The sequence below is a fragment of the Columba livia genome, chromosome Z, assembly GCF_036013475.1.
Source record: "Columba livia isolate bColLiv1 breed racing homer chromosome Z, bColLiv1.pat.W.v2, whole genome shotgun sequence".
In the NCBI taxonomy this organism is placed as follows: domain Eukaryota; kingdom Metazoa; phylum Chordata; class Aves; order Columbiformes; family Columbidae; genus Columba; species Columba livia.
In genome coordinates, this window is record NC_088642.1 from 2162229 (window position 1) to 2175413 (window position 13185).

At 42.1% G+C, this 13185-nt stretch overlaps 1 protein-coding gene across 6 annotated transcripts in view; it reads left to right on the top strand.

Annotated features, from left to right (window-relative positions):
- DYM (dymeclin) overlaps positions 1-13185 on the top strand; it is a 190823-nt gene that overhangs the window by 119847 nt on the left and 57791 nt on the right. For all 6 annotated transcript variants that reach the window (XR_010469154.1, XM_065046825.1, XM_065046827.1 and 3 more), the window contains one exon: positions 2550-2652. Coding sequence is in view for 5 of the 6 variants with exons in the window: in XM_065046825.1 (XP_064902897.1) it covers positions 2550-2652 (103 nt within the window). In the remaining variant the exon portion in view is untranslated. The remainder of the gene's footprint in view (positions 1-2549; positions 2653-13185) is intronic.

Below are 13185 nucleotides of genomic sequence, written 5' to 3' on the forward strand. Positions count from 1 at the left end.
ATTTTTCAAGATGGTTTTTAGACGTTGAGGTGTATTCAGTGAATTACTTGGTGGTGAAGTTTTACACCATTTCGGGAGCCAGCGCCTCATCCTTTGGACCTCCAAATTCAGCAGCTAATGAGAGTATTTGGCCTTAATTGGGGTTTTTTTCTGTTTAATTGTGATTTTGTGGAGCTCTTTGAGGGATTGCAGTTTGCTTGGGGTGCAATTCTGTGATATATCTCTATTTTAATTTTCAGTGCAAAAAGTTCCTGCCTACGTGTCCTTATCCCCGTGCTCCTCTAAGAGGTGATTCTCGCAGAATTTATGAAGACAGTTGTGTTTTGTTTTTATTATTATTATTATTTATTCATTTTGGTTTGGTTTTTTAAACTGAATTTTGGTGTTTTGGGCAGTGGGCCAACAAGACAGGAAAGCAAAACTTTGCGATGGAAGGTTCCGGTGCCAAAGACAACGGGTAATAAACCATCCCCCATTTGGAGATGGAAATCAGCCACTAAGGGCTTGTTTGTGCCGTAAACAAGCACTCGAGTTTAGTCACATCACACTTAATTACATGTTTTTTATTAAAGATGGCAAAAATAGGTTCTAAAGAAATAATCTTCCATCCTTTTAATTTCGTATTCTTTTTCCCACTTCTCTCCATTTCTGTCAGGGAAAAGAAATTAGCTCTTCGCTCTCCCAGTTCCATGCAAAGTACAAATTTATGTGCATTTTCCTTTACACGTGCATCGTGATCACAATCCTGATCCCAATTCTTTGCTTCTATTTAAATCTCCTTGGTAGCCAAAACGCTTTATGTGTTTTGGAGAAGATTCTGCTAGTTGGAAATCCTCTTTTTTCCAGATTTTTCCTCTCTGTGATATTATCTGTATCTTCTGGAGCAAACACACACCAGGTTTAACCTATTCGTGTTTCCCCCCCACCATAAGCATCACCAGGTTGGTTTGAACTGATTATTCTGTCTCTGCAGCACTAGATGGTGCTGATGACAATATCTCTGAAATCCGAGGCTTCAAAAATCCCAGCGATTCGATTCAAAAACTAGCGCTGCTGGTTTGGGCCAATGGCCAATTTGCAAATCCAAATTTTGAACAAAAATTTCAAATAGTAGATTACGAGGCGGGGGAGGGAAGGTGGAAAGCCTTCTAATATATCTTATTTCTGTGTTGCTGCTTCCCTTTTTAACGTGGGATGTTCTAATAGCCATGAGTTAGGGAGAGGTTGGCATTTGGTCTCAGGAATAACTCGTCTTGCTGAGTCTCCGTTGGACAACATGACGGAAAAAGAAGATTCCGGTTTTTGCGACGCTAAAAATATTGTGTTATCCTGAAAACGCCAAATATTATAAACTGCCGTAACCACCACGGAGGTCTTGTAATGTCGTCTGACCTTCTCGCTGTATCGGTCTGGTTGCCATTGTCTTGGTGGGACCAGCCGTGATACCAACCTTGGTGTCAACCGTGTTGTCTCAAGCCCGTTCTTCATGTTCATAGACTCTAGGTCAACCTTGAGGATGGTCCAACCTACCCAAGGGCTCTTACGTGGGTTAATTAGATGCCTTAATTATGACAAAGGTTGTCCTTAAAAGGAAGCTGTTAATCTGTTCTGAGAAATATGTGACTGAAAAGGTGTCGGGAAATGGTGGAATTTATTGAGTCGGCTCTTGAGAAATAAGATTTAGGTTTGAGGAGCGTAATTAATTCCTTGTGGCGGCGAGAAGTGTTGGAAAAACCTTTTCCTGAGGCTCTTGACTAGCGAGAGAAGGAAAACCACTGATACACCGGGAAATCTACTCCTACCATCTGTGACAGATACAATATCAATGATATATTTTAAGTAAAAATAATTAAGAGGACTTCTTGAAATGCCAAGCATCATTTCTTGAGGCAGAAAAGCTTTCTGAGCACTGAAGCTGTTCTGTAATTCAAAGAAATAGCAGCTATCTAGAATATAGGACTTGAGGTAGTATTTTTGCCATTTCTTTTTGTTTTAATTGCTAAACTGACTTGAATATTTTCTAAATGATCTGATGAACAAGACATCTGCGGCTGCTCCTTGTCCCAAGTGTCACCAACCCCAAGAGCAGAGCTGCTGTAAAATACTTGGATTCTTCCTGTACTAAACAATTGAATTATTGCAATGAACAATACACAAGATGATTAAGGATCTGTTGCACTATATTGCATGAAATGCTGCACTTAAAAATTGCATTTTAGCAAAGACATAATGGTTATGCATTTAAAATTGCATGTATACCGATCCTTCTGTTACAACTTGACCTTTTAAGAATTTAACCATGAATAAATGATGTTCTTCACATCCTTTGTTATATAGAATATTTCTAATTCAAATTCTAATGTTGCTTAGCCCAGATGTTAAATAAATAGATAAATTGCATAACTATGGTTCATTGCATTCTAAAAAGCTCTTTATTCAAGTTTGTGTATATAATAAACCGTCTCTTCTGATTGGGTAGTCGAACTATTTCAGGACACTATTGTGAATATATTTGTAATTCTTTTTTCCCACTTCTTTTCTCCCTCCAGTTTGTTTTCTTTGCTGTCTAAAAAACACAACAAAGTGCTGGAGCAAGCCACGCAATCCCTAAGAGGTTCCATTGGTTCGACCGACTCTCCGCTCCCTGATTATGTGAGTATCAAACTTCATGCTTCACTAAGTGCTTCAAAACACAACTGGTACATCCCTAAATCTGCAGAGATTTACCCAAACATGTGTCAGCTGAGGAACCACGACACCAAAATACAGGAACTTATAGGAATGATGTCATGTCTGAAACGTCTTTAAAAGAAAATTGCACTTAAAAATGGCAAAACATAACCACAATTATTCATGGCTAAGAGACTCACTGTACCCTGTCAAGTTGTCATTCTCAAGCCGTTTGTATTTTGGGATATTTAAATCATACACTTAAAACCATTATTTTTTAAGAATGGGGCTCTGGCATCCCAAAAATGATTGAAAACAATTTCCAAGGAGCTTTTGGGGGAGTTCTGGAGTCATGGGGCAAATTGGCATGTTCTGAACCGTGGATCCATCGTGTCCTTTTCATTTTACTGAGCCAATACCCACAAATAGGCAGCAATTCTGTAATGTAATTGCACGGCTTGTTGGAAAATCTCTAGTTTCGGTACAAGAAGGAAACGTCTTCCAAGGACTTGAATAATATCCTTATACTGCTGAAGGATCTTTGGTTTGTACTCATTTGAACTCTCACTGCAATACTGTGTAAAAATATGTTGATTTATCAGTTGCTGTGGATTTTTGAGGATGAAAATGGAACAAGTGTTTTATTTTCAGTGTTAATACATGTTCCAGGACATGCCCATCTGAGACTTTACTATCATATTACTCGGTCATTAAGCATAAAAGTACCTAAAAGGATAATTTGATATAATAGTGCAATGACTTTAATTTAATTTAAATAACAAGATTTCTTAACGTGCGTTTTTTAGTTATTATCGCTGACACGTACCATACAACCTAGAAGTATTTTGTTATTCAGAGATGCGGGTTTACAGAGCAAATTAATCACTTGCAGGTTTTTCCTGTGTATTCCTGCCCTTGTACCATGTTCTAATTCACGTGAAGCTCCTTATGAGACCCATGGGTTTAGGGTTTTGATTGTTCTCCTGGAAGTTGCCATATGACCTTTAATTTTTGGAACTTGAAACATTTCAGCAGATTAGTTTGTGGTTAAAGAACAGGAGATCCCACTTCTGCTTGCCTGGTAAGATGATGCACAAGCCGGATAAAGCTCTTTTATCTGCATGGGCACGAACAACTCAAAGCCCCCAAGACTTGGAACATCGTGGAGAGGATTTGGTGGCTCTTTCTCCTGGGTTGACTTCTCAACACGTGGGGACTTGGACTAGATGACCTTTAAAGGTCCCTTTCAACCCAAACTATTCCACAGTTCTGACTGCTATAAAGCGTATCATAGTGTAACTGCCTCCTCTCAGTTGAAGTAAATTTTGAGATTTATAATTAGTCGGGTGGATTAGAAGGGGGTGGTCAGTAGGTCAGAGAGGTTCTCCTGCCCCTCTACTCTGCCCTGGGGAGACCACACCTGGAATCTTGTGTCCAGTTGTGGCCCCTCAGTTCCAGCAGGACAGGGAACTGCTGGAGAGAGTCCAGCGCAGCCACCAAGATGCTGAAGGGAGTGGAGCATCTCCCGTGTGAGGAAAGGCTGAGGGAGCTGGGGCTCTGGAGCTGGACAAGAGGACACTGAGGGGGGACTCATTCATGTTTACAGATATCTAAAGGGGGAGTGTCAGGAGGATGGAGCCAGGCTCTTCTGGGTGACAGCCAGTGATAGGACAAGGGCCAATGGGTGCAAACACAGGAGGCTCCACTTAAATTTGAGAAGAAACTTCTTCCTGGTGAGGGTGGCAGAGCCTGGCCCAGGCTGCCCAGGGGGTTGTGGAGTCTCCTTCTGTGCAGACATTCCAACCCGCCTGGACACCTTCCTGTGTAACCTCATCTGGGTGTTCCTGCTCCATGGGGGGATTGCACTGCATGAGCTTGCCAGGGCCCTTCAACCCCTGACATTCTGTCATTGTGTGATTCTGTGATTCCATCCACTGTTTGTTCACAAAGGTTGTATAACAGTGTCCAGGCTCCAAATTTACTTGGGTGTTTGTGTCACTTGATATTTCCATTAATTCCGTGTTTTAGTGTGGGACATTTGTCCCCAGCAAAAATTCTTGTCAACAATTATTTTGACAACAAGCTGAACATCCTTCATTTCAAAGTGTTGTTTAAAATAACAGTTTCAGGGCTTAACTCAAATCTCCGTGTTCAATTTTGGGCCCCTCACGCCAAGAAAGGCCTTGAGGTGCTGGAGCGAGTGGAGAGAAGGGAACGGAGCTGGGGAAGGGGCTGGAGCACAAGTGTGATGGGAGCAGCTGAGGGACCTGGGGGGTTCAGCTGGAGAACAGGAGCTGAGGGGACACAGGGACACAAAGAAACGGCCTCAAGTTGCACCAGGGGAGGTTGAGGTTGGATGTGGGGAACAATTTCTTCCCCAAAGGGCTGTGGGGCATTGGAACAGGCTGCCCAGGGCAGTGCTGGAGTCACCATCCCTGGAGGGGTTGGAAATACACACAGATGAGGTTCTCAGGGACATGGGGCAGTGCCGGGGGTGGGGGAACTGTTGGACTCGATCATCTTTAGGGCCTCTACCAACCAAAATGATTCTGTGGTTCCATGGTTTAGCGGTAGACTTGGTTGTGTTGGGTTAACACTTGGACTCAATGATCTTCAAGGTCTTTTCCAAACAAAATGATTCTCTGACCCTGTTTTGGATGCACTGAGTGTTTCTGAGTGTTGACATTGACCATGCTCTTGGGGCTGTTTAACTCCAGTTCTGCTACATCTTCAGATTCATCCTGTGGTCTTGTGGCTCTTTTTCGAGCTGTCCTGTAGAGCTCATGTGGCCTTCGGGGCAGAAGGAGAGGCTGCTTTGGTGGAGCTGATGGCTTTTCATATCTGAGATATATGATATCGTAGATCAAGACACGTAGATGAGGTTCTCAGGGACATGGGTTAGTGCCACTGGTGGGTTAACAGTTGATCTCGATCATCTTGAGGTTCTTTTCCAACCAAAATGATTCCATTATTTTATATCATGCGATATTTCTGCGTAACGAACAGTGTCATGGCCCAACCGGATTGGAGCGCGTGGAACTGAGATTATGGGTGCGGGGGCTCGATAAGCTGGAATTGCTGCTAAACCCTGTATATTTTTAAGACCAACCTCTAAGACATTTTGGGGTCTTAATCAAATAACTGTCAAGCACCTGAAATTTTTAAACACTATCTTATATCCCTAAATAGCCCAGAAGCTCACGATACTTCACTGAATTTCTTCCCTTATTAATATATTTTTTCCCCAGATTTCTCATGTTCCAACTCAGTCTGAAGCACAGGCTGTTGACTAAAGAAAAGTTGAGGCCAGATTTCATTTACTTCAGCATATTCTGCTTCTGAAAGCCCATGTTTGTGTTGTAAGAATAACGAAGAATCTAGGAAATGAGATAATTCAATATATACTTTTTTATTTTTCCTATGGTGTTGTGTAATCGAAAAGTGAATTTTCATGGTACCTTGGTCACAAGCGTTAAATTGTACATGAAGTTATTCTAGGTGTTGCTCATGGTCTTGTCTTCCTTTATATGTCTCTCTCCTCATTTCTGCCTACTAGACTTGCAAAAAGCAAATTACAGTAAATACTCGGTGTTCTTTTTTAGGGCTAGGATGGATATGGAAGGAAAAAGGCAAGTTTTTCTTTAATTCTTGGGTTGAGCCCCGCCTATTGTGAATATTGTGTGGTGGGCAGGTGCTATGACATGGTATATCCATGACGTAAAGCGTATATACAACGGGAGCAAATGGAGATTAAAAGAGACAGACATTGCTTATTTTCGGAGTGTGTGAGCGGCGTTAGTGTTTCTACTGTATTTTCTTTTGATTACTGTAAAAAAACAGATTTTGGACCTAATATAGAGTCCCTAAGCTGCTGGTTGTTGATGGCAGTAAGAATATGCTGGGATCTTTCTTTACCACGTTTCTTATGGTCAATTGGCTTTTATATTAGTTATGTTGAGGTTTTGTGGGCTATAAAAAAGGGAAAAAAACCCCAAACAAGTGGGTTTGGGGTTTTTTTTGTGTCTGTTGTGCCTTTTTTTGTTTGTTTTATTAAGGCTGGACCGGTTTCCTGGTGAACTGTAGTCAATGTGGTGGGATTGAGGATGGAGATGGAGATTGAGGATGGGATGGAGGACGCCCAAAATTAAACCATCACCCCAGAGACACAATTCTCATGCTCTACTTAATTTCCTAGTTTAATAATAAGCTTTATTATTAAGAGTTAAGTAGAAATTAACTCTTTTGAAATACCACGTTTTGGTCAACTTGTCCTTGTCCACCAGTATCTCCGTGATGAAGAAATGAGAAAAATCCAGCTAAGTTTGGGGTTTATTTTAATTGCTTTCTTGTATTCAATGAAAGCCCATTTTCCAAAAGTTGGAACAAATGGGAAAAGTGGTAAGAGACTAATTGAGAAATTTGCTTCTTTCAGTTCAAGGCAAATTTAAGTAAACGTATCAATTATTGTCTTTGTAATTTTATTACGGCCTCGTGTAATTTTTAAAATCATAGATATTTAACTGCATAACTGGAGGCTGCAAAGTTCCCTCAGAAAATAGCATGTCAGACCCCTTATTGGAGCAAAAATCTACCAAATTCGTTGCTTTTTAAGGATTTTATAGAATAGTGTGTATATATATAGATATCTATGTATATATCTATATCTATATCTATATCTATATCTATATCTATATCTATATCTATATCTATATCTATATCTATATCTATATCTATATATCTATATCTATATCTATATCTATCTGTATCTGTATCTGTATCTATATCTATATCTATATCTATATCTACATCTACATCTATATCTACATCTACATCTATATCTACATCTACATCTATATCTATATCTATATATAGATATCTCTATATATTATAGAGATATTTGAGCCCTTCGATTCGCTTCTGTTTCTAGGAAGGATGGAGAAGGAGAGGAAATAGTGTAGGTAAGATAATCCCATAGGAAAAAGTTCTAAAATTAACTTCAATTTAACTTTTTTTTCTTTAAAACCTTCTAAATTTTGCTTATAAAAATGCATTTGCTTATAAAAATGCATTTTTCTGTTCAGATGAAGCTTAAATTCATTAGGAAAAATCCTACAAATAATCCCACTTAGTACCAATATCTTCAATTATTTCCTATATAGGACTGTCACTTAAGCAGCACTTGGATGGTAAAGGAATTTTCACAGTGATAGAAACAATGTAGTGTTCCATTTTTAATGGTTATAGATGTACTTGAATGTGCAAATGTTCTTTAACCCCCTGTCCAAAATCTACTGGTTCAGGTAAAGAAATAAATGTATATTGGCAATGCAAAAGGAAAAAATGCAAATAATATAAGTGCAGTGAGCTCTGTGTGTGTGTATAGATATATAATCTATTACATATAATCTATATGTTTATATATCTATATATTAAATAGATATCTATATATATTGTAGATTATATAGAGCTGAGTCTTTTCCTGGCTCTGTACCGATCCAATTAAATCTACCTTGGAATTCCGCAAATATTGATGAATTTTTCTCCTGTCTTAATCACAAGAATTAAACTTTGCATCTGGGCAATGAGATTTCTATATTTCTTTTCTCTTTTCCTCCATTTGTGCCCAATATTTGGATTCTCCTTTGAGTTACACGTAACGTAGACGGTAAATAGAAAGCAGCTGTATATTTAAGCATCTAACTCTCAAAACTCTGAGGCCCCTCAAGCGTCATCTGGAAATAATGGAGCTTGTAAAACAAAGCTAAGAAGAAAAAGCAATGTTTGTTTTATGTGGGATCAATGACTTCGGTTGGGGTCCTTCTAATTCGGCATTATGAGGGTTATTAAAAAGCAGGATTACAAAAGTGGTTGCAACAAAAAGCATCTTTTTCCTTGCGTCTTGTTATTACAGTTGATTATATTCAACGCTGCAAGTACTTCATAAATAGTCCTTTATTTTAGGTTCTCCAACAGAAAACCAAGCTCTTGTACATGGGGAAATGTTCAAAGGTTCCCCTTTCATCTACTCCCTAGGAAGGAATTGTGTTTTATAAGTAAGGACTCGTATTTATCTTAGAAATTTAGGATTGCTAAAGAGAAGGGAAAATAAGGCCTGTGAACTGCGGTTTTAGCTGTCTTTTAAATGTAATGGAACAAATCTAAAATCTATAAATTTTCTAGATTCAGTTACATTATAGGGGATGAAAGGTGATAGTGCTGTAGATCCCAAAGACTCAAGTCAGCCTTATTTTCAGTTTATGCAGTTTAGTCGTGGCTTTGCTAAACTAAAGCAAAAGGAATGTTCTAGAAATACGTAATAGCTGTAGACTAAAATTGTTTATCCATTCTATTTATCCACCGTTACGTTGTCATGTAAATCCTTTTTAGTCCCTTTCATGGCACTAACCAGAGTTTTTTCATGTAATAATTAGGTATTTTAGGTAAAGTTAATGGGTTTTTGTATTGCAAATGTGTTTTTACAAAGGATTGGGCCAGATGGCTACTGAGGGAGCTGGCGGAGGTGATCACTGAACCACTTGCCATTGTCTACCAGCAATCTAGGCTAACTGGGGAGGTCCCAGTAGACTGGGAGTTGGCGGACGTGACCCCCATCTACAAGAAGGGCTGGAAGGAACTACAGACCTGTCAGTCTGACCTCTGTGCTGGGCAGGGTCATGGAGCAGATGATCTTGAGTAACAGCACACAGCACATACAAGAGAACCGTATGATCAGGCCCAGTCAACATGGGTTTATGAGAGGCAGGTCCTCTTTGACCAACCTGATCTTCTATGACAAAGTGACCCACAAGTAGATGAGGGAAAGGCTGTGGATGTTGTGTTCTTAGACGTCAGTAAAGCCTTTGACACCGTATCCCAGAGCATCTCCTGGAGAATGCAGGAGCTGCAGCTCATGGCCTGGATGGTGTATCTGCGATGGATAAAGAACTGGCTGGAGGGCTGAGCCCGAAGAGTTGTGGTGAATGGAGCCAAATCCAGTTGTTGGCCGGTCACAAGTGGTGTCCCCAGGGATCGATATTGGGGCCAGTTCTGTTTAGTTTCTTTATCAGTGATCTGGATGAGGAGATCAAGTGCACCCTCAGTAACTTTGCAGATGACACCAAGTTGGGTGGGAGTGTTGATCTCCTGGAGGGTGGGTTTACAGAGGGATCTGGACCATCGGGGTGGTTGGGCTGAGGCCAATTGTCAGAGGTTCAACAAAGCCAAGTGCCGGGTCCTGCACTTGGGTCACAACAACCCCATGAACGCTGCAGGGTCAGGGAAGAGCGGCTGGAAAGGACCTGGGGGTGTTGGTGACAGCGGTCGGACATGAGCCAGCATGTGCCCAGGTGGCCAAGAGGCCACCAGCATCCTAGATTGTATTTGGAATAGTGAGGCCAGTGTTGCCTTCTAAGAGGCAGTGGCGACCTGGTTCAGGAACAGCATGGTGACCACCCCCAGGTTGCTCGGTCCATCAGCTCACAGACACCAATGTGGTGGACAGCAAATGGCGTTTATTAGCAGGTAACACAGCATTATATACCTTAGGTTTACAACGTCACTTCCGTCTGCTGATGGTTAGTAATGGAGTGTAGCTAGGGATAACTAGGGATAACTGGGAATAACACTGGGTAAATACCCTTTTAAAGTAGTTGCTGGCATTCAATCAACATGATGTTAACTCGCTCTAGCCGGCTTTTAACAAACGCCACAAGCTTGTTTAGTATGCAGGGTCCAAAGATCAATGTTAATATGCCCATAATGATCGGCCCTGCCAAGGTAGATATCAAGATGGTTAACCATGGTGAATGGCTAAACCATGACTCAAAGCATCCCTGTAGGGCTTGTCTATCTCTTTGCCTTTTTTCTAGACCCTCCCTAAGTTTGGCCATTGTGTCTCTGAGAATCCCTGTGTTGTCTGCATATACACAACATTCCTCCCCTAACGCTGCACAAAGTTCGCCTCGTTGTAAAAACAAGAGATCCAGTCCTCTACGATTTCGTAAAACAACTTCGGACAATGATCTCAAGGACTTTTCCAACGCGGTGATCAATTGTTCAACTGGAACTAAATCTTCATCTACTGCTGCTCTGAGGGAATGCAACTTTTGATTTTGTTCCACTAGTGATGCTCTCCCTGTTCCCACCCCCGCGGCTCCGATGGCAAGAAGGGTAGCTATGGTCAGAGCGGTAATGGGTTCTCGCTTTTGTATGTGACCGAAAGTTGAAGGGGATTGATGATTATGCATTAATTCTTCGGGATGATACGTGATTCTCGGAATAATCATTACTTGTATGCAAAATTCAGTGTTTTGATCAAACACTCTAAGAGACACACATGGCGTAACTCCAGTTTTTGGACATATCCATTTGGTGTTGTTGGCAGGAACTAACCATTTGACTTTCGGTTCCTTTTCTAGCGTGAACTCACTTGCACATAACGCTTTTTTCTTAGGGGGAACTTTACCGACACATGTGCCTTGCCCTGATACATATTGCATTGTTATTCCCGGGTTGTTCGTGGAGTTCCACAGACATTGTGGTGGATTAGACCCGCCTACCAGTTCTGGTTTAGAGGGTATACCTACTGCTTCATAAAAGGGGGGCCTCACGTCGTAGCAAAGCCAGCAGTTTACTGTCATATTTGGATCGGTAGAATTCAAGAGCTGGTATGTTGAGTTCAGCGACTTCCATAGGGGGGGCATTTCAAGTTTCAAAGTACTAAATGTCTTGGTACTGTCTACTGAGGGCTTGGACGCTTGTGGGCTAAGAACCAGGTTAGGCCCCAGTGACTGGGGTGTTTGTAGCTTGACCTTGATGATTTATATTAGTGTTCCTGAATCTTTAAAAGTGGTGCGAAGAAATACTGACCACATTTTCCCCACAACCCAACCCGCATTGTTCGGGTTTAGGATCTCTAAGTTTAGATAGGCGCAATCATCTCTTTGGTCCAGCATTTCATTGTACGCAAATATTGGAGGGGAACACCCTCTTGGTCCCCATCTTACTTGCAGAAATTCGTCCTCTTTTTGTGGTCTCCATCTATTGCTTGTAACAATGGTCTCACACCCCTAATATCCGCAAAACATATATCCCGGATAGTTGCAATAACTCTTTCCTGGGTTTGAACTAGGGCAACAATATGTTCCCCATAACGATTTAGATGTGGGAAACAAGTCACGGAACGTAACTGTGAAAGTCGGAGCACCTGCTGTTGTGTTTTCCCTAATCACTCGATCGTTTGAGGCGTCCTGTAGGAGCTGATGGTCACTGTAATCTGATTGTGCTTTACCTGTAGCAACAAACCCCAGAATCAAGATCACACAAAAGTGTCGCAGCTTTCCTCCTCGGAAGCCTCTTCGCTGTTGTCTGGATTCTATCAGCCCGGAACTCTCAGGCTCAGATAGGATGCTTGCCAACTTGTTGACTTCTCTTGTCACCGGGGCACACGGATTACGAGGGCGTCCGATGATCCGGTCCTTCACGAGGGCTTCCATCCTCCTGGGGGACATCCCCCCCGCCGGGTTGGTCCTGCCACTCCGGCCGCTGTTCACCTGAATCCAGGAGATTTTCCCAGGTTTCGGCGTCACTTGTTGCCTTCTAAGAGGCAGTGACGACCTGGTTCAGGGACAGCACGGCGACCACCCCCAGGTCGCTCGGTCCATCAGCTCACAGACACCAATGTGGTGGATGGCAAATGGTATTTATTAGCAGGTAACACAGCATTATATACCTTAGGTTTACAACGTCACTTATGTCTGCTTATCTCGCACACTTCTACCTATCTAGGGAGGGGCTACTACCTTTCCGTACAGCGCGAGATCTTCCGGCTGCCAGACCCTAACTACCTACAGGCCAGCAGGGCTAGAGAAGTGATTGTGCCACTGTGCTGGGCACTGGGGAGGCCAAACTGTGAATCCTGGGGGCAGTTTTGGGCCCCTCACGCCAAGAAAGGCCTTGAGGTGCTGGAGCGAGTGGAGAGAAGGGAACGGAGCTGGTGAAGGGGCTGGAGCACAAGTGTGATGGGAGTGGCTGAGGGACCTGGGGGGTTCAGCTGGAGAACAGGAGCTGAGGGGACACAGGGACACAAAGAAACGGCCTCAAGTTGCGCCAGGGGAGGTTGAGGTTGGATGTGGGGAACAATTTCTTCCCCAAAGGGCTGTGGGGCATTGGAACAGGATGCCCAGGGCAGTGCTGGAGTCACCAGCCCTGGAAGGGTTGGAAATACACAGAGATGATGTTCTCAGGGACATGGGGCAGTGCCGGGGGTGGGGTAACGGTTGGACATGATGATCTTGAGCGTCTCTTCCAACTGAAACGATTCTATGATTCTATGACATGCAAAAAAGTTAGTTTTTTCCTCCTATCCAGCATGCAGCAGACAAGTATTTCATGCACTATCAATGTGAACAGTATTTGAACTGTAAATTAACATTATGATGTTTTGTCGTATAATAAAGCCGCAGCTCTATCTAATTTTTGAAATTATCTAAAGAACTGGTTGAATGCAGAACTTGC